The sequence below is a fragment of the Fusarium fujikuroi genome, chromosome FFUJ_chr06 (genome assembly GCF_900079805.1).
Source record: "Fusarium fujikuroi IMI 58289 draft genome, chromosome FFUJ_chr06".
NCBI classification, from domain to species: Eukaryota; Fungi; Ascomycota; class Sordariomycetes; order Hypocreales; family Nectriaceae; genus Fusarium; species Fusarium fujikuroi.
Genome location: NC_036627.1, coordinates 3,308,933 through 3,334,394, shown reverse-complemented (window position 1 = coordinate 3,334,394; position 25,462 = coordinate 3,308,933). Strand labels below are relative to the sequence as shown.

At 49.0% G+C, this 25,462-nt stretch overlaps 7 protein-coding genes; 5 read left to right on the top strand and 2 right to left on the bottom strand.

Annotated features, from left to right (window-relative positions):
* Window positions 1–1,254: 1,254 nt before the first annotated feature.
* On the top strand, window positions 1,255–7,340 carry FFUJ_06346 (uncharacterized protein; the record flags this gene model as incomplete). XM_023579660.1 has 2 exons in its annotated part: window positions 1,255–1,686; window positions 7,254–7,340. The coding sequence occupies 2 exons, from the start codon at window positions 1,255–1,257 to the stop codon at window positions 7,338–7,340; spliced, it is 519 nt and encodes a 172-aa protein (XP_023432856.1).
* A 6,435-nt stretch (window positions 7,341–13,775) lies between these two features.
* FFUJ_06345 (uncharacterized protein) lies at window positions 13,776–15,041 on the top strand (the record flags this gene model as incomplete). Its single annotated transcript, XM_023579659.1, has 1 exon — window positions 13,776–15,041. One exon carries the CDS (start codon window positions 13,776–13,778, stop codon window positions 15,039–15,041), a length of 1,266 nt encoding a protein of 421 aa, XP_023432456.1.
* Window positions 15,042–17,591: 2,550 nt separating this feature from the next.
* FFUJ_06344 (uncharacterized protein) lies at window positions 17,592–18,326 on the bottom strand (the record flags this gene model as incomplete). The annotated part of the gene is made up of 1 exon (XM_023579658.1): window positions 17,592–18,326. One exon carries the CDS (start codon window positions 18,324–18,326, stop codon window positions 17,592–17,594), a length of 735 nt encoding a protein of 244 aa, XP_023432455.1.
* Window positions 18,327–19,146: 820 nt separating this feature from the next.
* Window positions 19,147–20,478, top strand: FFUJ_06343 (uncharacterized protein; the record flags this gene model as incomplete). The annotated part of the gene is made up of 1 exon (XM_023579657.1): window positions 19,147–20,478. One exon carries the CDS (start codon window positions 19,147–19,149, stop codon window positions 20,476–20,478), a length of 1,332 nt encoding a protein of 443 aa, XP_023432454.1.
* Window positions 20,479–20,951: 473 nt separating this feature from the next.
* FFUJ_06342 (uncharacterized protein) lies at window positions 20,952–22,505 on the top strand (the record flags this gene model as incomplete). XM_023579656.1 has 3 exons in its annotated part: window positions 20,952–21,589; window positions 21,635–21,713; window positions 21,762–22,505. 3 exons carry the CDS (start codon window positions 20,952–20,954, stop codon window positions 22,503–22,505), a joined length of 1,461 nt encoding a protein of 486 aa, XP_023432453.1.
* Window positions 22,506–23,004: 499 nt separating this feature from the next.
* Window positions 23,005–23,801, bottom strand: FFUJ_06341 (uncharacterized protein; the record flags this gene model as incomplete). XM_023579655.1 has 2 exons in its annotated part: window positions 23,005–23,467; window positions 23,524–23,801. 2 exons carry the CDS (start codon window positions 23,799–23,801, stop codon window positions 23,005–23,007), a joined length of 741 nt encoding a protein of 246 aa, XP_023432452.1.
* A 580-nt stretch (window positions 23,802–24,381) lies between these two features.
* On the top strand, window positions 24,382–25,073 carry FFUJ_06340 (uncharacterized protein; the record flags this gene model as incomplete). XM_023579654.1 has 3 exons in its annotated part: window positions 24,382–24,394; window positions 24,579–24,822; window positions 24,872–25,073. 3 exons carry the CDS (start codon window positions 24,382–24,384, stop codon window positions 25,071–25,073), a joined length of 459 nt encoding a protein of 152 aa, XP_023432855.1.
* Between the last annotated feature and the right edge of the window lie 389 nt (window positions 25,074–25,462).

Sequence of the window (25,462 nt, the reverse complement as noted above, 5' to 3'; positions counted from 1 at the left end):
TCTTTAACAGCATGAACCTAAAGTTTATGGTAGAACCCTGGCAGCTTGTTGGTCAATCCCTTGTTTTGCTTCCAATTCGCGCGCAATTTCTGGGGTAATGTGAACTATAATGAAGCCATGGCATCTCGTCTAAGTCGAGCCTCAACCATATGGGTCCTTATCAATTTCGTATCATGGCCATGATTTTCGTATCAAGTGGGACTCTTCATATTCCCCATAGGGATGATCGATCCTCAATCACATATAGTGGCTCACATAGTACTTGTAGCAATTCCAAGATGTTGAACAAAAGGCCACTCTTTGCCAGGGCCTCGTTTACTCACAAGAACAGCATGTTCGGTTCAATAGGACTGTGCAAGGCAGCAGAATTCTTACCATGTCTTTCTGGGGGAAGTTAAATGGCTTGCCCAAAGTCTATAGATGCTCCCATCCATGATCCTGTGTCTCCAGGTCGGAGTGGCATGAAACTGTACCACGGCTACCATACCAGGGCAAATACTCTACTGGTGATCGTCTAGACTCGGCCGTATTAACTCCAAGTACCCTGGATACCTATTTAATTGGAAACAGACTTATTAGAGCAAGTGGCATAAACACCTCGTGAGCCGAAGCATGTAAATGCTATCGTGTTCGTCTAACCGACCAAAGTGGTGTTTCTCCTTCCATGCAGTTCTCATCCCAGGTTAAAAGCTTCATTAAGCTTAATTATCCTACAAGCTTTCTTCTCGAGCTTTGCAAATCGAGTGATATTTCACTATGGTCGTGTGTAACAAAAGTTTATCCCCGGGGACAGGCGAATATCTTCATCTGTAGTCCCCCCCGACTCACTGATGATCAAGTACTTTCTCTAAGAACAATCTTAAATAAACTTAATCCCTATAGCGCAGGAGATACCAAATAATCTTAGGGGACCATTCGGGGATGTATCATGCTTTATTCAGGAAATGCGCGCAATGTAGCGGCTTCCTTCTCAGTGGTGACTTCACGTCCAGCTTCACTTGCAAACCAAAGTATACCATTGCCTCTTGTAAATAACTTCCACGACTTGATTTATCTTCTCATCTTCTTACTACAAAAGAGACAAACCCCGTCTTCCTTATTTCTTCTCTTTACTCTTTATCACATCAAAACATCTCGAGTTCCTCACTCTCAATCACATAAGAACATTTCAACTTTATCACAACGAAACATTTCTACCAAAAATTAAGTAGAATCCACCCTGATATTAAACTTAGTTCTGACCTGCCATCATACATGTCGCCTTGGACACCAATCAACGCTCGGCAAGTGGAGGAGGAGAAGCGCGCTCAGGCCAGAAGATGTTACATGTGTGTTGTCATGGTGCCTTTGGGGGAGCCCTGTACGCACTTTGATAAGGGATATCCGGAGGGCAGTCGCTGTGACGACAAGACGCAGCGCGAAAAAGAGGGGGAAGATGGGATTAAGCCAGAGACTAAGGCTACCGCCATGGCGGACTCAGTCTCAGACACAGACTCAGAGGCTACCATGAGGGCAAGCCCTGAGGTTCTTCCTCAAGCGGCCGCGAGGCCACCCGTCGTCAACAAAAGGGCCGGTCGCACCAACAAGGTCAACAATCGGAAGACATGTACCAGGTGCAACGGCAAGGAGTACAACATGAGCAACTTCAAGGACCACGAGAAGGTCCACTACCTGGAAGATAACGGGGTACCAGCCCGTTTTCCTTGCAATAGCTGCAAAGAGCCTGGGAAGTGTCGAGTAGCTCGCTATCCCCAGCGTCTCGGGACGTACGCCTGCATAAGTTGCCTCGGGTCCCATAAGCCATGCGGCTTCAATAAGGTTAAGGCGAAGAAGCATGAGAGATGCAAACCTGGGGTGCATCCTGCTCTGCTGCGCCCAATAAACTAGTAGTTTTGGTGTCTGCGGCTCAGCAGTTGGCTCTTTGGTGGTCTGGAGTTTAATGGTTCACAGAGAAACGCTTTAAGGATACAAGGAAAGTATCGTTTTGACATTTCTTACTACCATGGTTTATATTGTAGTAATTGGTCCGATTTACGGACAGTATACGAATCTTGACTTAATTCAGATGTTCTAAACTTTTTTCTTCCTCCATCAATTCATTCATATTTTTCCATTCCAATCATTCGGTCCAATTTCTATGTCTACACTGATCTCGTAGCAACCTTCACCAGACCTTTGGGATATAGCACACCGTCATATAAACATACAATATGCTTGAGAGTCTAGGACTGGCGTAACCACTGACAGGTTATGCTATAGATTTGGAATCACTGCTGATGTATTCTATATAATCAGGTCAACCAGACTAGCAAAGCTATATGTCGCAGTGCCAAATCGATATGGTAATAAACTCGTATTTTGGTGACCTCTGTATTATCTACTAACCTAGAAACAGAACCTCCGATCTTCCAAGCTTTATGAGAATGGAAACCTCATGTCCAGGGTATCTAGCTACCAAGACATCTGCAGGTGTTGTCATGGTAAGATAAAGTTTGTATGCATACTAGTAGAGTTTAGCAACAAGCAAGACGTTTCCACTCATACTCCCTATACGTTAAACACTTCAGATCTTGAGATATGCTCTAGGATGATTCCAGCTTTATTTAGGGCCGGGGGGGGGGGGGGGTTAACGTCAATGCCTTACAGAGTGGCCTTAACAGAAACAAGGTCCCAAATCTCAAACTGTTCAACTTCGGCCATGTAAGATGGTGGACTTCTGCATCAATCCATAACCCGGGACTCACCTGGCTGTCTAACTTAGAATCTCGTCCTCTCTATAAGCTGGCTGTGCAACCAATAAGAACTTCTCCAGTTTTTTTTGTTACATGGCTTGTCTCTTGAAGTTTTACACTCAAAGAAATATTGACAGATCTTGCAGACTGGTACCGGGGATGCAAAGCTATCTTAAGGGACATTCATTGAGAGGTGGATCACAGGGTTGTAAAGCCTTGCTTGCATCCCTGAAGGGTGCAGCTCGTGGGTCTTCTCTTGTCTAGAGGTGCATCACCGCCGACAAGGTCAACGCCTATAGACTCTTGGCCCTCACGCGGGATTCCCTTGACGTCTGGGGCATCTCTCACACAAAGTACGAAGGGTGTAGAGAATGGGGCATGGTAGTGCACCGCCTTGGTGATTCCGCTTCTAATACTCGTACAAATTGCTATCGGATTTGATCATTATATGGTACTTCGTCATATATGTACATGCTTACGAAGGAGACATGACACAGGGAGGAGAGCTGCGGCTTGGTTCATGTAAGGTGTCCTTGAAGCATTTTTCGGCTGAGTGCGAAACCCCAATTATGTTGCTATCAACCATCGCTCTCTGTAGAGAACAAGTCTATCATTCAAAATGCAAGATATTTCGAGAAACATAGTATGGAAGCTATCAGGCCAATGAGTGGCATAATAGAGACAGGAGGATGGAACAACCAATACCGCATCGTCCTCTTACTCACGGCCAAGAGATTATTTAGGGTCACTTCAATATGGAGGAAATCAGTAAGGGTGGACTTCGAGAGTCGGCCGTGCCTGAGGTATCTCAGTCAAAGCTTCGCAGTGTCCCTTCATCGAAAGGTAATGTATAGGTTCTCAGACGCTCCTCTAAGGCTTCTTGGGTCTTTTTAGACCTACCTCGAGCAATATTGATTTGCCCCTTGCCAATTCACTTGTGACTCTCTCGTTGTGTCCTACAATGCCCTCACATTGGTCGACCCGACAACTGTTCCAGCCTCTTGAGGGTCATCCACCTTCTGCTATCACCAATAGGTTTCAGCAAACCTGGTCAGTCGTTGACTGCGAAACATATCATCAATATGCCAACCTCCATTTAGACAAAGGCGTGTCGATATCACGGATATCAACCCGGTCTTCCGTCCCATTTGCTGACATCGCCACCATTCACCAGCACCGTGAATGACATTTCACAAGGCTGTGCCTCTTTCCCCGCGGTTTTGTATTGGTTCCCGACATGTGAAGTGCCTGCCTCGCGGGAGACATTGCCTGGCGCGACACGTTTCGTGTATAAGGAATCTGAGATATCGCGTGTGCGTCATCGTGGGCTCCCTCTTGCGCGCTGCTGCCTATCACATATCCTCACATATCCTGGCGCTTTAGGACTCTGCTCAAATGACTTGTACCAAGCTTTAGGTAAGGCAGTTGATTCGATGGCCGGTTTGACATATCGGTGTGGCTGTGTCAGGGGCTTCAACGATGTGCTGGCCAACTATTCGAGTTCATGAGCGTTTGCGATAAAGTGTGACTCATTTGTGTAGGCTTGTCGGTAATGATCAATCCTTGAGAAAATGTTAAACGGTTGATTTGTTGGGGATTTTGTCAGCCCATATTGAACGGGGGCAAAAGATACCCAATCGCCAAAGAAAGCATGGAAATTGGGTGGCGGGGGAGTCGTTGATGAAATGACAGGATGGACCTGATTTAGGCAGCAGGGAACACGGTCACTCTTATCAGTCACAGACGAGCAATAATTCATTCAAATGATTCACTTTCGAGGTTGACATCGTCCTGCGTCACTTGAATTAATTAGGCTCACAAACTGTCACGTCACGTCAGCCCGATGAGATAAATGGATAATGGATATGTCGATGGGGCCGCATGCGGGACCCAGAAAATCGGGAACCACGGGGTCTCCTGCAGGACCCATCACATGCCTCCCGCTGCCGCTGCCGCTGCCGTTGCCGTGCGCAGACTCCAGCCCAAACCCGAATCGGACCCCCGGTGGCGGACCCGGCCGAGTGGTTGTGGCTGGACCCTCAAAAGCACAGCCACATCCCACGTGGCTAGTGGTCATGCGATGGAGGGGTGCGTGTTGGAGCCAAAAAAAAAAATCACCACTATATTTTGAGGCCTGCTGGTCAATGTTACTATTCTCACGAGCAAATGATGTGTAAGCGCTGAGGTGGTAATAACCTTGGCAGCAGACCACCTCTTCACATGCCATACTGAGGTATCATGATGAATATCACGAACTAATAGACCTTATCACGACTTTCTCACTGACTCCTCCGCTCGCCCTGTTATTTCTATTTGCGAATATTCATTCTGTGGTCTAGGGTTGGTTACCTACTGCAACCGTGCAGCATCGCATAACAACACAGGGCTTCATGTCGACCCCCTTGCTCTCCTCTTGCCATGCCCTAATCTCGCCATTGGTACATAGCCTATGCTTTTCCAAAACTGAGATGTGATGTGACGTGTGAAAGAGCGGGAACATGTCGTTCTGGTTCCCGAGCTGCAGATTGTGCTAATGCATCCATTGGTCGGATCTCATTTGTTCTACGGCCGGACCCGAAAGGCCCAGCACCAAAACAGCATCCATCCTGTACCCTCGAGGCATGGACAACGCAGACAACACCACCTTTCAAAGAACCGCTGGGCATGAACGCGCCTGAGCCTTGAACTGGAGGGGCTCACCTCACGTATGACTCTTCTCTTCTCCCCTCTCTGCTGTTCTTCTTGTCCACGGGACTACCGGGATCAGACTATTCTAGGCTTCTATTTCGTCACCGACAAGAGGAAAAATTTAGCTATAATACTCCATCGTGATGCAGCACAGCAGGGCGTTGGCGCTCCAACAGAAGACATGTCAAAAAAAGACCCTCTTTTAAAATATGCAATGCATGCAGCTGCGTGTCTCTGCCCTAATGGCCTCGCAGCACACCTTAAGCGCTCTCATGCATTTGGAGAAGAGAATTTTCCAGTGCGAAGGGGAAGAAAAAGCAAAGTTCAATCAAGAGTGATCGCCCTTGTCAACCAAAGTGGAGGACGCTATAGCGGGCACTGCATTCTAGTTCCGCGATCTTTAAAACGGCGGTGTTGCCTGCGGTGTGCTTTTTGATCGTCGGCGCTTGATCTTGTCTTGTATTAGCGGAAGGGTTACATCTGCAGCGGCTTGGAGTCTAGTCAAAATGTAATGTAATGTATATGTAAATGTATGTATGTGTATATCTTGAGCATTAGAAAACACTAGAGAAGCAACTTTACTGCACGCCATGATACTGGCAACGTGCAGATTTCCTACCGTAGTACACACACAGTTTCTCTCTCTGAGCCTTCATCAACAACGTTTCACTGAGAGCCGCGATGGATCTGTGGGATCCTGCATACGTCACTATGCGGCCAGCTTCTGGTCCTTGTATACCTTCAGCCTTGGCCGTTTTGCGTCCACGTCGTGATCTAGGTCTCGGGGAGCTGCAGGGCGAGGGGTCCGTCTTTTTTTTTCTCTCTCGAGTCCTGTCCTTGAAGCGCTGTGCTTCCTCTGATAGCGGCCCGTCTTTGAAAAAGGGCCCCGCGATGGTGCATCCCCATCAACGGTAGGCACCCGAGCAACGGGCACCGTCTTTTGCAAGAGTCGGTGAGGAAGAGGCAGAGAGAAAAAAAGCTGAAAAAAGACCGCCTTGTTATTATAGCGTCCGCAGTAGGGTTGGCTAGGCTGTTGGAGGGGGAGGGGAAACCTGGAAAACTTGTTGCCAAGGACCATTTATTTTTTCGACTTTATTTTTGGAGGGGCATTGGCTTTGTTGTTTGGATATCGTCGCTTGACGCAGCGAATAGAGGAGAGCTGTTGTGTAAGGATAAGTCAAAGGCACCAGGGTTCTGCAGACGCATATCCGCCATGCAAAAGTCCTGATCAAAAGAAGAGAAGAGCTCATTCTGTTGTTCTATTGTGCCCCTCCATCACTTACACGCCGGGGGTAGTACCCTCTCCCGCCTCCCCTCTATCGTGAAGCTTGATTGATGGTGGTGCACACAGCAACGTGTCTGTGTATGTATGTCTGCGTCTGCGTCTGCGTCTACTAGACAAGGCAGTGCGTGTGGTGGATGCCAATCGGCTTCTAACTCGGGGTGCATGGCGGGACCGATATGACGGGGCCGCGGGTTTGTTTGGACATCAATACAGCAAACCAGAGGGTATATGCATCGAGCTGCAGACACTGTCAGCGCCAGCATCAAGGGAAGGCATAGCTATGAGTCACCGGCTCATCCACTCGGAGGGCCATTGAGAAGAACATCGGTCAAGAAAGATGATGGCGATAACAACCGACAGCGCCGAATATCGAGCGATGCGATGGATCAGTCATTTCAGAGTGCGGCAAAGCTGTCAGATAGAGAGCAAGGCTGTCGTAGACTCCATCAATAAAGGAAGGCATCTCGCGATGAAAATTTATCCTTGAAGTAAGAAAACGGCAAAATATTCATGTTGGACAAGGGTGATCGAGGACTGCATGGAACAAGGATGGCAATGGGGATTGGAAGTCCACCTCAATGGCCACCAACAACAAGGCCGACGACATTATACGCCGCGAGGGCGTGTGCGTCTAGATTAGATGTTGGACATACATGTCCATATCCATACCGTCAGAAGCCATTGAGAAAAAGATGCAATTCTGATGCTCTCTGAAACAATAGCTGAAGAGCAAAACACACCGACCAAGACATACATGCATACAAACTCCAGACTCTCAGACCAGAGACAAACTGTTGATGCCCAAAAAATGTCCATCGCAATAATCTTCCTCCTCTGTTGCTCTGTCAAAGCCAACACCAACACCATGTTTATCCGTATTCTGAGATAAACACAACAGACAGTCCTAGATAATTTCAAACCTGGACTCGGCTGTGTACCACATGCCGGCAGGGAAACTCGCAAAAGACAAGGGCAAGGCTTCTCTTATTATTAGCGTATGAAACATGGTGCCCAGCACCAAGCACAGGATAGCGTTGGGCCGCGATTTTTCCCCCCTTCTAAAATTCATTACCAGGCCCAAAAGGGGGGCGTGCGGGGGGGAGTGTAAGTTATATGTGACCCATTGTCTCTGGCCTTAATCTCGGGCCCCAGGTCAAGGTCAAGGTGAAGGAAGCTCAGACCGAACGCCCGGGTCTCTCTTGTTATTGAGCGAGAAGTCATGTCGACTGTGTACACACTGTACAGTCGCATTCTTGACCCTTTCTCCTGAAGGGTTGTGCTGGCTTGCGCTGCGTTGTCGTGGGTGTTTTAATGTGTTGGTCTTATTGCCAGGACCAGTGCACAGCCCAGCCCGTGTAATCTGGTGGGAAATCCTTGTCTCATCGCTGCACACTGACCGATTTTTGCCAAATATTTAACATTGTGGGCACACGCACACAAAATAATTTTGTCAAAATGGAAAATGTCATGAAAATATCATCGATCCTGCAATAATATTAGCAACACCGACGACAGACTGGGGTTGAAGCTGGGCAATGTTTGACGCAGACTCCATCCGGCTGTTGTCCGCCATCCGCGAATCCACCAGCAGAGACCTTCTAGAGAAACTCTCAGGCCTCTGAAAGGCCAGAATCGTCTCCCCGCGTACCCATTACCCATTTGAGGACTCCGTCCTCGTGTCTGGATCGCTCAGCCGCTGTCATTGTGGGTGCCATTAGCATCGGCCATTAGGGCAATGTCGTGGCCGCTAGACCTCAGTGACCGAATTCTGGGACTCAGGCACGCGTTTTGCACCATGACCAGGGGGAGTCAGTAGTCTGTCTAGTCAGTCATCTTGGACGGGAAGTCAGGGTCCCCCTAGACACGCCCGTCCAGACTCTATCCCCCCTGGCGAAGACCACAAGCTCCAAGGCCTGTTGACTCCGGCTCCAGGAATTCTTATCCACCCCCTGCTTCGTCCGTCCCATCGCCGGCCATTGCAAACCCTATCCATGGCCATTTCCAGGATGTTTGATCAATACCCTTGTCCCCTAGCCCCGGGGCACAGGTAATCTTCGGTCCGGCCATCCCAGCCAGAGTCCATTTTGGTGAGAACGACAACCGGATAAAAGACTTCTGGGATCCTGGGTGTTGTTGAAAGTAAAGGAGGCCAGAGCGTTGACACTCGCAATCAAACCTCTGATTTTCATCGGTCCGGATGCGGAGGACAATACCAGGACTTTTTGAATCATACAACAGTCAGAGTCAAACTGATGTAAATGTCATGAAATGTTGAAACTGTTCAATTGTTTTGTGTCGTATGTGTCATCTTGTTCAGCGTTCTGACTCAAGGTGTAGAATCGACGGCAGGGGTTTAAATGGCTACAAGCCAGCTGAGAAAAATCTGAATCACGGACGCAAGATCTTTAAAAGGAGTTGACAGAAAGATACCGTACCTGCCAGATCTGAGACGGAAATGAACGATCAAGGTATGGAAATCTAAGATGTCAAGAGTTAGGCTCTGCCCAATCAATACCACAGACCGGAAAGGTGCAGATAAAATACCAGCCGTGACAGGCAAAGCACGGAACTAGGGCCGAGGCCCAATCTCGAGTCTATCGGCATGAAGAAAGGGTAAAATTCATCAAAGCGACGGCCTCCCTTTTTCGTTCGGCGCAGATCGGGATATGTTTCTAGATGTGGGAGGCGGATCAAGGGCGAAATATGATTGACATTGCGGCGTAATTTACGGAGTACTATGAGCAAGGTATTCGAGTTAAAGGGCGATTCATGCCAAGTATCTTGTCTTTCCGGGAGTGAAGAACTGCAGCATTTCAGTGTGACACAAAAGTCTCGATGTGGAATTGGAATTTGGGTCCGATGGAGTTGAAGAGAATGGAAGAATGGAAGACCTGGAGAGCGAGTGACAGGCGAGCTAGAGAGAGACTCGCATGGGACGCTTATCCCTCTCTGGGTAGAAGGCCTCTTCTTCTGGTCTGTTTACCACTTCGTTCCGTCAGCATTACCTTAGTGCCGTTGCAGTGGCAGGCCGCATATCGACAGGAAACGACCCCATTCGCGAGCCACTTCTCCGGTGCAGGGTTTGACATGTGTTGACTCCGCTGCCGCGCTTGCGCTTCCAACTCGTCCAGTACCGAATGCACGATCTCTCCATATCCGTCTTCCGTTTCTCCATCTCCTCCATCTCCATCTTTGTTTGGCCCCCGCCCGCCGTGCCGTGCGTGCGGAGAAGAGCTGTTGACATCCGATCCACTGGTTTTTGTTCGCTCGATTCTCTTTCGCAGATCACTCTGCATTGGTGGCAATCACAGCTTTGTTTCGAACCGCCTGTGACTTCATGTGAGGGAGCTGATGTGATTGTCACTAATGCAAGGGGACGACTCTCCCAGCCTCTTCATTTTCTACCGCCATGTTTGCCGTGAAAATCTAGGACTCGAGATCAATATTACAATGAACAGGGTTGCAAAACTACAAAACTGCTCAAAAAGGAAAGTTGTAAAAAGAAAGAACGAAAGAAACTCCGTAATCATCCGTATTCGTAAGACGGAGGAACTCATCACATGCACAATGTAGCAACCTCGATGTGCAACCCTCGAATCATCCATCACATTGTTTTCTACCGATTGGCGGTTCCTCAAATTCACGGTGGCCATTTGTGATGCGTGATGCGGAGAAGTAGTGGTAATGATTCCTCCAAGGCGAACCTGTCACAAGGTAGAAAATCTCATGCATGAGAGCCCTTGGGGGAAAATGCACGACACCCATCTACTACTGCTGATGATGTATGTACGCGCACGCTGGAACCGCCCAATGAGAAAGTATTGGTGGTAAGCGTGTGATGATAAATCATGATGGTGTGAAGAACCTGAGGATTGATTGATAAAGGTCAACAGCCTTCCCTGATTTTCCAGCTGTCAATGAGTCCTTGTCCGTTAACTCCATTCTCACGGCGGCACAGCTTGCGGAGTTTTGCCATTCAACTCTCCGCTTATTGCTTTGTACGAGGCCTTGTTGTTACCTAAATACGTGCCACGCCGTATAATCGGAGGCCAGGCAACATATCACCGAGTCGAGTATCCGTACCAAGGCCCCAAGGCTCGGAAACTGTCTTGTACTGTATGTTTTATGATTCGCCATCCATTCCAGCCTTGTTGACATACATAGAGCCCTAGCAACCAGTGGATATTGTCCTCGGCTGCTCTGCCTTGCGACAAGACCAACCAGGTTACTCACTGGCTGACGGCGCAACGACTCCAGGTGGTAGCCTACCGGTAGCTTTCAGTCATCGCCAGCCTCGCGTCGCACTTGTGTCAAGCAAGTGCTATTAAGGGCCAGGCTGATAGCCTTTTGCATGGATTACGAGGACCACATTCACAAGCTCCAGGCAAAACGGCGCCCCAAGTCCATCATCATCCTTGCTGGCCGCTCCGTTGCGTCAGCATTTTGTTCGTATTTCCGTATCCTCAGGAAAACTTTCCCATACCCTTACCCAGCCCAATACCCTAATTAATCTAAGTTATTCCAAAGCGTGTCCAGGGGTTGTAACGGTCTACTGAGCGCCCTGGCCAGGCTTGAATCACACCGAGCGAGCTTTGGAGCTGGGCCCCCTGTTGGTTCGGTTGCCGCCAGCGCGCCTAGAAGCCCAAGGAGAAGGAAAAATTTTCACCGGAAGAGAATCGCGGGCATCCGGGCCTGCAGCAAGACGTTGGTATTCTTTGGGATTTGTATCCAGGCCGTCAATCTCGCTTACTCCCCGCCGGTAAATTCAACTGGCTCTGCAGTGGGGACACACGCCCTCTGTCTGGATATTCAAGCCAATTTCTGGCCTGGCGAGTTCTGGCTGTTGCTCGCTGAATTTCGGAACAAGGGGAATTTGAGAAGTGAGAAAGAGGCGTGCGAGACGAGACATCGGTGTCAAGAGAAGCAAGCAATATTCGATCAGGGAGCCCGGTACTGCACTGAACCCCGCCTCCCGAAAACTCCGTCAGGTAAATATTATTTATTTTTTTGTTCATTTTGAAGAAAAGTTTTCTGTGGCCTCGTCTCGTTTTCCTTTTTGTCGGATCCGCACACTTTTCACTCATCCCAGCATTGTTTCTCCCTGCATTTGGTGGCTGGCTCGATGTGATACAGGAGGAAACAGAGAGAAAAAGAAAAAAAGAAAAAGAAAAGAAACGAGGCTCTGGAGAAAAGGGGAAGTCGAATTGTGTGCGTTGTGTGCGAGTGCAGTGTCCCTTGTGTTGCTGCTTGTCTTGTTGTTGAGAGACAAAGAAGCACCAGTGCACTCAGTGCGCCACTATATACACACCCTGGGACAATTACATGACACTCAGAGCTGAATTGGATGGGAAAGCAGTCAATCAAATTGGCCTGTCAACTTTTCATGCTCTTTTTTGCTCCTTTTCACATGAAAGGCTGCCTCTTTTGCCTACCTATCACAACAATTATCTGCTATGATATTCTGCCCCCTATTCCTTGGATGTGCTTTTTCGCCTCTTGGTTCATGAACATATTAGCTGACGAGTGGTTCAAGACTGAGTCATAGTTTGCGCGTGAGAACTCGAGTTGAATCATAATTGATCAAACCCGAAAATACCAGTACCCAACCAAAAAAAGATAACACAGAATTGGGTTGCGGAAGCGGTAGGGCGTTTAAAAAGAAAAAAGCGCCATATACAGCCATCCACAAAATTATCGGAAAACCCAGCAAAACTTGGCCGCATTGCAGCGTCTGGCCTTGCAGCGGTGGTCCTGGTAAAGACTGCGTCACCGTTTTGGCTCATTTCGCCAAAAACAATCAAAGTTGAGGCCAGTGCGCGGCGCACGTTGACTCGACTGGTTGGAGAGAAATTGGCTGTGCGCACGTACAGTACGGGCTTTTTGACTAAGCGTTAAACTCTGTCTCTTCTTACACCCTGATTAGCAATACGATACGATACGATACGGTACGGTGCTGTCCTCGGTAGCGATCAATCAATCAAGCAACACTGCCTCTTTCTGAGTCATATCAGTTCGAGGTGATTCTAGTACTCGCCAGCGACATCGAATAAAAGCACGACTTGAGACTGATTGACAGTCAAAAGAGCACAAAAGATTCTAAATTAATCACCCAAGACTCACTCAGCATTGCGCAGCAGCACAGCACAGCAAAGCGCTGCAGTCACTGCAACCACTGGAATCAAGTTCAGCGGCGGGAAGAGTGCAAATGCGAAGCCTACATAAGCCAGGTTGCACCCCTGTCTCACTGTTGGAAGAGTCACTCAATTCTACCACACCCTCACAAAGCCTGCCTGCGGCTTTTCCACCCCCTGCCCCTATCTGAGACCCCCTGTCCTCACTTTTTTTTTACTCAACCCCCGGTCGGGCCCCTCCTCCCACTAGCGTCCTCCCCTGCCATCACCCGCTAAGGTAGTGTAGGCAGGTTTGGGAGTCGGTGCGGTACGTGAGGTGTCCACACCCAGAGACACACACACAAATCTTAGAATATATATCTCTGTTGCTTCCCGCTCACCCTCCTTTCCTCCTCTCTTTCACGTATCTTGGCGATTGCCAATCACTCTGAATCCCCAAACAAGTTCATCATAACTTATTCAGCACGTCGTTGCATCGACGTCATCGCTCTTTTTCTCAATCAATTACTCATCTGGCTTCTGGACCCTCGAAGCGTCCAGCGTCTTCTCGACACTACTACCAGGTTCCACGGGATCTGGTGCCTATTCCTCCAAGTTGAGGAGAGATATAATACCCATCGGTCATGTTCGCCGTCGCAAAAGAATCTTCTAACCTCTTTTCCTCCGACTACATACCGAGGTGACGGGCCTATTCCATCACCTCCCCTTGGGCGTCTCTTCCCCGGCGCATCTTGATCGTTGAATCTGCTTGCATGCAGTCTGACATTCCTGACAAGCCAACTCAACTTACTCACTAGAAAAAGACAAAAAAAGACACGATAACAACTGCGAAAATCCGCGAGCGACACGACAACCCAACAACTGCGGGTGCTCGGGAGGAGACCAGTTGTTTGAACCCTGGAAACAGCGGATGTCAGTTGGACATCGCCACACAATAACATGAGTTACAAATCTCCACGAACTCCTGGATCGACGCCGATCCACGACTACGACAGCGTCTACTCGAGGATGTCGTCCGCAACTCCAACCCCTTCCCCGAGGCCGACCTGGGCCGACTCAACTCCCAGGCGGCCAGCGACGCGAGCGGCTCATTCGCGATTCAACAGCTACTCTCAGGCTAGCGACTTCAGCCCTCGTCCTCCAAAGGACTCGCCTCGCTACAACAGCATTGGGCAATATAGCACGGCAGATGTGAGTCACAAAACTTCTTCGTCGCGCAGGCCTTCCGAGTCATCTCCGCGCTCCAAGCGCGACCGCCGATTCTCATTTACCTATGTCCGGGCTTCCACCCCATATGGAGAATCCGACGAGGACGAGATCATCGAGGCGCTGGGACATACATATGTGCTTCCCGCACAGTCCCGCTCCAAGATCAATCATCACCGCAAATCCGCTTTCCTACCTCGAGACTTTGATGATGACCGGGGACGGTACACTAATTACGACGACTACCTGCAGGGTGCTACCACCGCCGCTGTCTACGATGACTACTACACACGAGAGCAGGCTTCCACTTTCCAGTCGCCTCAGCCTCAACCCCGACCTCCTACCAGCTTCGGCCACAGCCGTCGATCCTCCACCGCGGTCCCCCCTCCCCGGCCACAGACTGTCCGTCCCGCCAGCTCACACCGCAGCAAGCCCGCCTCTACCCCTTCCACTCCCAAGGCCACCGATGCCGATGCTCGCAAGCACCGCATTCCTGCTGGATACTCACTAAAGAACTGGGATCCTGCCGAAGAGCCCATCCTTCTCCTAGGTAGTGTCTTTGATGCCAACAGTCTCGGAAAGTGGATCTATGACTGGACCGTCTACCACCAAGGTCCTGCCACTCCCATCTCTGATATGGCTGGTGAGATGTGGCTGCTTCTCATTCAGCTTGCTGGCAAGGTCAAGCGAGCTGAGGAGACAGTCGGTCGCGTCCGCACTCCTGACAACCGTGACCTTGTTGAGGAGTTCATCGAGGCCGGTGAGCGCCTCACCGAGAAGCTCCGATCCCTCCTCAAGGCCTGTGAAGCCCCCATGCTCAAGGCTGCCAAGCGCAAGCAAGCTGGCCTTGGCAAGAATGCTGGTGTCGAATTTGTTGAGACCCTCTTTGGACGTGACCGAGAGCTCGACAAGACGGAGAAGTTTATGCAGAACGTGAGGCTCTTCAACCTTCGCTTTGACGCCAACTGTGAAGAAATTCTCCGGAACCCTACCAAATAAGCGGATCATCCATTGGACCCCTGGATTGTTTCTGTTGACCCTACCATACCTATACCTGAGGATCCTATGATACCGGCCAGTGACATTTACCAAAGCTCGCCGGACTGGATACCCATATCCGTTGTATACTACCCGGATCTCCTGGACACACAATCTCATACCCATCACAAGGATTTCCATCTATCTTTTCTTTTACGACATCTCTACCTCGTCCCAAGGAAGCGATTTCTTTTTATTGACTTGGCAATCAAAACAAAGACACCAAGACTCATGGGGCGACCTGTACCACCAGCAATGCAAACGCGCGCGCGGAGGAGGGGATCGATATCAAGGGGGCTTCTTTTTCTTCCAATTCGAGATACCCAGTGTTTTTTCCGTTCGGAATGACGCGAGCAGTTGGCGAAGGGGAGCAAGCAAGCAAGCGAGTCATCTTTAGTGATGACAAGGAGTGACAGACTCCGATTTCTTTTTTTACTCTTTTTGTTTTTGGAGCTTGGATATTATCTTGTCTTTTGGGATCAGCGCGCGTTAGGATAACAAAAGTGATTGACACTTAGAACGGAAGGCTATTTACTACACGGTAATCTGGAGGATTTGACGTCTTTAACGTTCCTCATTGATGGATGGAAGCAATGTCCTCATGCATTAGAGCTATGAGGAGGGGTTGGGGGCGTTAAGGATTGGTTATACCACTTTCAAGATGGATACTTTTGATTTCGATTATTTTAATATTTAGGCAAAAAATCGCAAACTATCTACACAATTGTCTCTGTTCGTGATGTCTATGAAGTTTGATGTGACTGTATCCGGTGTCCCTCCAAGTATGGGCAGTACCGCATTTGGTGATTGGGTTTCCTGATCCTGTTTGGACATGATTATCCCCTCGTGTTTCCGTTTTAACGAACCCCGCGTAAGAGCGAGAGGGGTATAAACGCAAATGGCTTGGTTTGAGGCACTTTACTTCTACAACGTGGGCTAGTGAATGGACGATCCGGCATGAGGTCATGGCCAAGCAACCCCTGGACAACCAATGCGTCATGCAGTTTCAAGAGCCCTTGAATTGAAGCAACAGACATTTACTTTTGTAGGATTGATTAACATGATTGTGATGTAATTTACTGGGATATTCCATGATTTGACGATGAACACCTGATCAGCGATCGTTACCGTAGACTTGAGAGGCTTTGTTTCAGCCAGTTTGCACGACTCGCGCTAGGGGCTTGGGCATTGGAATGTGTGAAACTTTGAAAGAATGACTTGCAGGTGCTTGAAGTGGAGGGAGCTAAACGTTGGAATCAGTGGGTTTCAGATCATACAAAGGTGGAGATGCCGTTGAGAAATGGTGTTGGGGACTTTTTGGAATGAATCCTTTCCCTTGACTCGTAAAGTCGAGAGCTAGAAGCTGAGGCGTTAGACGTACGTTGTTCCGGGAATGCCGTATCTTGAGTTTTTGCTAGACCGTGAACTTTGTCATGTATGAAACCGTCACAATCAGCCATTGTCTACTTAGTAAAAGTTTCTTTCGTGGATGAAGGCTGTTACTGAGAGAGGCTTAGCTACCTAGTGGTGGTGTGGGTGCAGCGAGCGGCTACAAGGCCAATGAGTGCACAGGTGAATTACCTTGCTTTTCCCTTTTTTCGCGGTTTTTACCACGTGTGGCATATGGAGGGTAGAGGAGGGGCTAGAGGGAGGAGAGGTTGGGGGCCAGATTGATATGCTGGATCTTGCATCTGAGAGGCACATGTGATCCAATGTGATGTGATAAGACGGAAGGGGGGGTCTCGATTGAGGCCGCAGTGAGAGAAATATCCCAGTCTAGAAATGTTTGCATGTTGGGGTTCTACAGAGCACATTTCTACTGTATGTGGTCTGTGAACAACCCCCAATTGTAACTGTAACCTTGATACCACACCACACCACGATGTGATGTGATGTGTGTCCGGCAAAGGTCCCCCTCCCCCCGTGCGCCGGCGTCTAAGACGCCCGTCATCCCGTGAGGGAGGTTGGGATTATCGCAATGCGTGTAGCCGTGATCACATCCTGGGATGACAGGTGTGTAACACCCATGGGCTGGATTCATACCTAAGCTGCGAGGCTCAGCCTACAGAAAGAATTAATAAGTAATGTAACCCCGACCGAATATGCACAACGTAACGTAAGCAGTGCATACAAGGCTGAGCGTGCAGTAAATAGGTAATTAATTATAGAATGCCAGGTTCAACCTCTCATATAGCAAGATATACCCTGTTGTAAAACTCTATGACACTTGGATGTCTCGGCCCAGTGCCGTGGGATGATTATTATGTACGACATCAGCTGAAAAAAGCTTCGTGTTGCACAAAACGTTGCACCTGTCTGATTTGTTTGTTAGACGCAGCATGTTGTTGTAAGTGAGATAGTCGGGAGTATCCTGTGAGAGACGGACACGTTTGACGGGTGTATCGATTGAGCTACATATACATGCGGGTAGATTCTTTCTCAGCCTTGCAACGTTGTGTTTTTGTCGACGGACACGAGCATGTCTCGTCTCAGGCTTGTGTGCGGCAGAGGTTAGATGAGCTTGGCTAGTACCTCGAGCGAGTTGATGCTGGGAGGTTGTAGCACAAGTGGCGCTGTTTGAGCTTCGTGTAAGTGAATGGCGAGTATCCCCTCTTTAGTAGCCGGCTCGATATCGCGCTCCTGCGAGTCGCCGATGTACGCGATATCTTGCGGTGTGATCTGAAGATGATCAAGTACCTTGCCGAAGAGTCCATCGATCTTGGCCACACCGAAGAAGTTTGTGGTCGCGAGAAAGTCGATGTACTTGTCGATGCCCAGGTCTCCCACTGCTCGTTGCTGTGCATCCTGCGGTCCTTCTGTAATCACTGCGATCTTTCTTCCGGACGCCTTGATTGCTTCGAGGAGAGAAACAGCTCCTGGTTTGAGTGTCAAGTTATCCACAAGAACACGCTCGTAGTCCTCTAGTAGCTCATCGACACTATCGTAACTCAATCCAAAATGGCTCAGTGTGGCAGTGAAGCGAGCGCGACGGTAGTCATGTGAGGTCTTTCCGTCGGTGAATGCATCAGCGGTTCCTTGCTTCAGAATGATTCCGTATTGGGTTTGAAGATCTTGGAGTGTAGTAGATGGGTTTTCGTTGGCGATGCGTGTAAGAACGCGAGTTGTGGCTGCACGGCTGGCTTTGCGGAATTCATGGAGAGTATCGTCTAGATCGAATCCGAACCAGGTTCTAGTCTGTAGGCTATCATGTAGCTGACCCCCATCTTTCTCGGTGGCAGAAGACATTGCAGTGACGTTTCAAGGTGTTGCGAATAGGTTATTGCGAGAGTTGAGTGGATGTTTTTATAACGCACGCATGAACGGTCCGCCAAGGCGTGATCAACGGAGCATATGCTTGATCCGCTTTGATCCTGATTAAGACAAAACTCTGCTCTCAATTTAATGGCATGTTTGAACCCACCCCATATGTTCCAGGTGACTTCAAAGCTTCCTCTTTTTCTATTGACCACTCGGCAGCACCTGAGAGTGCACACGAAGTCTCGGGTAGGTGACTTCTCACTCCAAGTTGACTTCCAACATTCAGTCAACACCATCCTCTTGAGGTCAGTCCTCCACCGTATGGACAGTCGTCTCATAGATTTACAAGCCGGTACCAGTATTTTGACAACATTTTTGACAAATTTCTGTGGCCTTCAATTTTGTAGATGAAGTTGATTGACCACACAGAGTTTTGTCACCCAGCACTCTTGTCCCACAAACCTCCAAAGTGCTTATCATTTCATTTATTGTTAAAGAATTATCGGACTCCCTCTGGTATCTTAATTCATACTACTTATGACACATCTTACCTATCTTATATGAATCCTGTCATTATTGTCACTGAAGGTCGGATTCATGTGAATGCAGCGGTGATGACTAAGCGTGCAGTAGCTGGTCAAAATTCCCCATCATCTCATGCGAGAGGTTGGGTTGGATCAGCTCAACCCGAGGTTCAATAAACAACAAGAACGGCCGCAGTTACAACGCCTAGCAAGTCAATTGAGGTCAAATCAACACAGAGATACCCTGGACTTTTCTGAGCTGTTAAAAGTCTCATCACGTCACAATGCACTATGTCAGATTTCTGGGGCCACCCAAGGTGATTAAGAACCGCCGCGGCACCCTGGTACAGCTGCTCTTCACCATCACAACAGACCTTGGCGACTCATTCCTCTTCCCGGAAAGGTTTCTAGACCTACAAGTTGTCGCCATCGCCGCTTCACCCGAAGGAAGCTCAACATGGCTCCTCTCAGACCCCGGACATCTCGACTGGGAACCCGGCATGCGCGTTGCAAAGCCAGCATTGGAAATGCCCGTCGCTCTTGAACGAGCTCTTGAATCTGGAATGAGAGTCCATGTCTGTGTCCGGGCATCAGAGCCTGTTCACACCGCGGAGAGTGTCCCACGCATTCTGGCCTTGTCGGCCGAGAAGATGCGGTATCGGAAGGAAGCTGCAGAGAAGGGCGCTGTCATGCCAGCTTGGGTGCCTCTAACTCTCACACCAGCAGACAATGCTGTGTCGATTCGAAGACTCCAACTGAACGACACACCTGAGGGGCTGGGAACAATTGAGATTGAGGAGGAGATCGGTGAGAGCATTGCGCGTCACATCTGGGATGGCGGCGTGATAGCGACGTGCGCACTTGCAGGTATCGAGACTGCTCCCGATTGCGAGTCCAGTCAAAACCCCTGCATGAGAACAATGAAGAATATCTTCACCCGTCAGAAGTCGATCCGTGTGTTGGAATTGGGTTGCGGTGTGGGCATCTTGGGTGTTGGGCTCGCCGCTGTGTACCCCCGACTGCAGCCTGAAGGTGGCGACTGCACCATTCTCATGACTGATCTACCGGAAGCTGAGGAGCGCGCGAGATCTAACATGAAAAGGTTGGAGAATTCTCATCTACGCTTCCAGGAGAATCCTGTTCGAATGCTCTACGAAAATCTTGACTGGGAGGAGGGCAGACAAGGTCGCTTTGGACCCGAGGTTCGATCTGGACCTTGGGATCTCGTGATGCTCAGTGACTGCACTTACAATGTCGACATGCTGCCAGCACTTGTTGAAACGCTCTCAGCCATCCATGCAGCAAATCTGACCTACTTCCCGCAAGGCGAGCCATTTACTACAAAAGTATTCCTAGCCACCAAGCCTCGCCACGAATCAGAAGACGTTCTGTTTGAGCTCATGGACAAGGAAAGCTGGTACAGCGTTCACAAGCAAGTCTTGCCGAAGCCTGTCCTTGGTGGTGTGCCTCAATCTGTCGAGCTTCATCTATTCGACAAATCTGGGCTCAGCGATGGCAGGGGTGAGATGAGGGGGGAGGACAAGAAAGAGGAAGATAAGGGAAAGAAGCACAAGGGAAAGAAAGAGAAGGAGAAGGAAAAGGAAGCACAAGACTAGGCTGAAGCTGCAAAGGGCCTCAGGCAATTCATCGCAAGGCGACCGCATACCAAAACGTCGATAGCCAATTGTCCAAACAATGCGCTCACCGTCACACAGCAACAAAAACCTCAATAGGCTACTGCGACGACTTTTGCTTTGAGGCTCGACTCTGCAGACAATGATGGTGCCGAAAGGCTCAATGTCATTGGGGCTACCCCGCGTGTTGTGTAACGCCCTCCAGCCCTGATATTTCGAGGATTGGACACAACGATTGGAAACGAACCAGTAGGAGGAATGGGCGGGGTGGAAGATGACTTGCTTAATTGACCGGTGTGGTGGTGTGCTGATGAGTTGTCCCTCAAGCCCACGAACGGACCATGAGGCTCTGCGATGGCCTCAAAATTGAGAATCCCCGATCGTGTATTTAGCGACGAGTTTAAAATGTCCACCATTTCTAGCGATAAAATTGATACTTCATTCTTCAGGCAATCATGGCAGATACAAAGGTCAAGGTCAATGGCCATACTAATGGCAATGGCAATGGCACGACCGACAAGACAACCACCAAGAACACCAAGCTATGGCAACTCCTCGCTCTAGCAAAGGAAGTCTCCAAAGATGTCGGCTCAATCGAGGACTTTGAGAAGTCAGCTGAGGAGCGCGAAGCTCTCAAGCAAGAACTCGAAGCCAAACAAGGCGAGAACAAGCGTCTCCGCGAATTCAACGACAAGATCGTGCGAGAGTTCTCAGACCACAAAGCGCAAGCCAACGCAAAGACTGAAACACTCTTTGCAGAATTTGAACAGAAGTATAAAACTTATGAGTCTAACAAGGCAGCCGTTGAAGCCATGGAGAGAGAGGTCAAAGAAGCGAGGGAGAAACTCGCTGCTGCGGAGGTGAAGGAGGGAGAGGTCGAGAGTTTGAAGCAGAATCTGGCGGCTGCGGAGGCGCATTTGACCAGTCATGCTTCTGAGATTAGAGAGATGAATGCGGAGTGCGAGTTGCAGAAATCGCAGATGGAGGCTAATATCGAGGAGTTGAAGGGGTGTAAGGAGAAATTGACGCAGGCACAGAGTGACCTTGGGGAGGGAATTCTGCGAGACTTTGGAACTGAGGAGGTCAAGAAGTTGTGAGTAACTCATCTATGAGAAATGGGTTGAACTAACGAGCATAGGCGATCTGACCTCCAGGAGCTGTCAAAGAAGGTTCACGACTTTGTCAATGAGTATTTCAACGACCACGATGGCGCACAGGTAGGACTCCGCGTTTTGCGCTCTCTGAATTATACTGACAACTACTAGGACTCTGCGAGTGAGATACAGGAACTTCACGCGCGCTTCCCAAAGATCCCACTCTCAACCCGCACCACCAAAGCCAGTGCCAAGATGCGCTGTGCTGTCGCTGACGCTGTCATCGCGGAAACACTTCTCTCTTATGTCTTTGTCCCCTTCTACGTCGCCAGCGACATGAGGGCCGCTGCATCTAGTATGCTTGGCTTCTTTAAAGGAGATGAGCGCCGAGAGACAGTGTATCGCTCTCAAATTCTCGGATCCCTCTCTGATTCTGAGCAAACTGAGACGGTCCAAGAGGACATTGTGCGCAAAGCGAGCAATGAGGTGCGAAGCACACTGCACCCGCTCGTCGTGGCGTACAAACAGACTGGCTTCTATAATGCTGTCCCGACGCTGTTCAGACAGGCTGTTGCACTTTGGGCCGATACGCAGCGCTCTCGCGACATGATCACTGCAGAGATGCCCGATGAAGAAGATTCTCGAGGTGCACGCCAGTATGATGACTACGACATCGGCAACGCTCGCAAGACAAAGGGAAGTCCAAAGCCGACGGTCCTCGCGATTCTGTTTCCGCAGTTCGTGTGCCGTGACGAAGTCATCGCCGAGGGCGTTGTTCTCAGGTCTGACCAGGCTGCTGTTCTTGAGGCGCTTGAGGAGGCAAAGGATAATGGAGGTGCGAATGGTGATACGAAGAAGAAGCCTGGAACACGAAGGAGATCTTCTGCGGAACCAAAGTCTCCGCTGCGCAAGTGACTCTCACGGCTGTTCTGTATACGGAGAGAGGAGGAAGTGATTGATGTTTGGGTTTGATGTGATTGTACATGGTAGGGAAAACACGAGGAAGTGGGATTGCATATGTATGTTTGAACTTTGGTGCATTCTGGATGTAGATAGTAAAAACGAGAAGAAAATAAATCAAAATTTGCGATAATTGCTTCTTTTCCCGGTGTTGATTTTGGTGCAAACAGCGAATATCGCAGTTGTTATGAGCGCATAGAATGGTGATCCTGTCAATTGCATCGGCTTTCTGGTATTTATACTGAGCTTGACACAATAAGACTGTTCCATATGGGCAAAGACAAGGCAATAGCTGACAATTAATAATTTATCAGAGAATTTTCTGTGATTTATTCCGAGCTAGATAATCTAACTCCAGTTAGGTGACGTTAAGCAGATTCATTAACACCAGCTCGAACCTTGCTCCGCCTCCGATGTAGAAGATACCCTACTCCAGTGGGCAGAGAGCCTCCCTTTAGTCTTCGTCTTCGTCTCCGTAGCCGTAGTAGCGGGCCCATTTCTCCATTTCCTCGTCGTAATCGACAGTCTGCGAGGCATCTTGGTTGTGACCAGTAAGGCCTTGCTGCCGTTCCTCTACAAGTTTCTGTATGGTCTTCTGCTGTTGATATACAGTCTCCTGCTGTTTATCTATAGTCCGCTGCAGTTTACCGAATCTTGTTGCCAGTTGGATCAGGAGGTGTCGTGCATGCTGTCCCTGGTCAACTAGGTGGTTTCGCCAGGTAAGATCAGTGCCAATGTCGCCCCCGTAGCGTCTCTGGACAGAACCTCTGATAGCCGCTCCGGCGGCGCTGGCATTGAGTTTTCCGAGTCCGTAGATGCCTACGAGAACGAACCAATTCTCGTAGGTGATGTTGTACCACCAAGGTCCCCTGACCTGCTTGTCCCACATCTTTTCAGCCAGAGGGAAATTTAAATCCCTTAACGAGGAACAATTGGAGGGCAAGTCTGGCGCCAGCAGCCGCGGTACTGGTACGATGGCTTAGTTCGAGAACTCTTGTTGTGGTGAAAAGCGCCCTCCTTCAGGGGACTGAGGATGTTGTCGTGCACCTCGCGGGGCGTGCCGGGAGCCTTCTCCTTGAACATCTCGACGATTTGGGCCGCAGTCTGTTTGTTGGCATCCTTCAGAACCCCCATGGGCAGGCCGTCAACAGTCAGACTGTTGACTGGGTCATCGCTGAGGATCACTACACCGCCTTCGTCAGCTACCTCGACGACGGTAGCTGGTGTGGCCCTCGGCTTGGGGCCAGCCATCTCGTTGCTTTGCTACGGTTTGTTAGTAGATATTTAGTAGGCTACGTTCATGGGATCTGGATACTCACACAGTGCAACGCATAATTGTATGTGATCTTGCAAAAGTGGGTGTGAAATTGGAAAGTCGGTCTTCCCGCGCAGATTGGAGAGATGAGTGCCCAGAGAAGATGAGGATGTTGGCGGGTATTTAAGATTGTGCTGATTGCTGGCATCAAGGTGCACGAGTTGTTGACGCGAGAGATTTGCGTTTCTGATGTTTGTGTACCAGCTTGACTTCCCCCCCCCCCCCCCCCCCCCTTCCACATTATCATTATGCAATAGAATCTGTTTGAGTCAAAGTGCAAAAGTGTACGTTCTATCGTGTTCCAAAAAGTTCTCTTATTACAGATGCTGAAGCTATTGTGCACTCCTGGCAGCTGTTGACAGCTGCGTGTACTAGCAAATGTCGCTGAGTTTTCTATATAAACCATACACCACCTCACGCTTTCGGAATTTCCTTGATTCTGCTTTTCTTTTCCTTCATCATCTCACTTTCTCTTTTCACACTCTCCAAATTGACTCACATCAGTCACTACCCAACATGTCTTATAGCGGTGACCAAGGAGGGCGTGCACTAGGAAATATCACTGGCTTTCTATGTTAACTTATACTATCTTATGCCTTTAGAATCTTCTTAATCCTTCTCTCATTCACTTTATTAACTTACTTTTTCTTTTTGAATTCTCTAAATCTACTTATATTAGTTGCTACCTCATATATCTGACGGCCATGACTAAGGAGGGCCGCAGCCTACACCGTCCAAGAAAGCGCGGGCAAAGGCTGAGGAGCAGGACACTGAAGATGGTATAGAACTTAAGAGTGCTCTGCCTTGCATTCTATGCTTCAAGAACGCTCTCACCGTGACGTCAAAAAAACCAATCGTAACTCTTCCGGAACAGCCCATCGATGTGCTCACATTCGACTGCAAGTTTCCTTACACCAACTCCAAGAAGTGCATGAACTGTGACAAGAACATCAACCGGTATTTAACTTGAATCGAGCTCAGAGATATTCATACTAACTGGGTGTAGCATACTTGCAATGATGAATGGCAACTACATGGATATTATCTCCATTTTCAAGGCTGCTGGCAAAATGTTAAAGGACGGGACGGATCGCTTTCAAGACACGCACAAACTTGGCATCGTCAAAGCCCTGATCAAGTTCGGCCAACGCTCTGAAGTCCTTGTCAACACTCATGCTCTGATGCTCGATGATATTATATGGACTTAGGGCCTGCTATGATGAATTTAGGGTCTCTTATGATAAGTTTAGGATAGAATTTACTTCTCTACTTTGCTTCTCGTCATAGTTTAGGATATATCTCTCCATCACATCTCGAGCCATTCTTGATGCGGCTGCAAGCGTCGCAATAGTTAAGAGGCTATTTAATTGCAACTACAAGGCGTTATTAACGGCGTAGGATGTTCCAACTCGAAAGAATTATCTCTCTGTTGTGATAATGTTTCCTCCATCTATCCAACGACATAATAGCAATCACGTGATACGTACGTTTCATTCGAGCCGCAACCAACATTGGAGGGTTGCGTGAGGGTTGCTAACTTACCGACAATCAGCTACCTCACGCATGCCAATTGAACCATCATAATTTCAGAAATTCC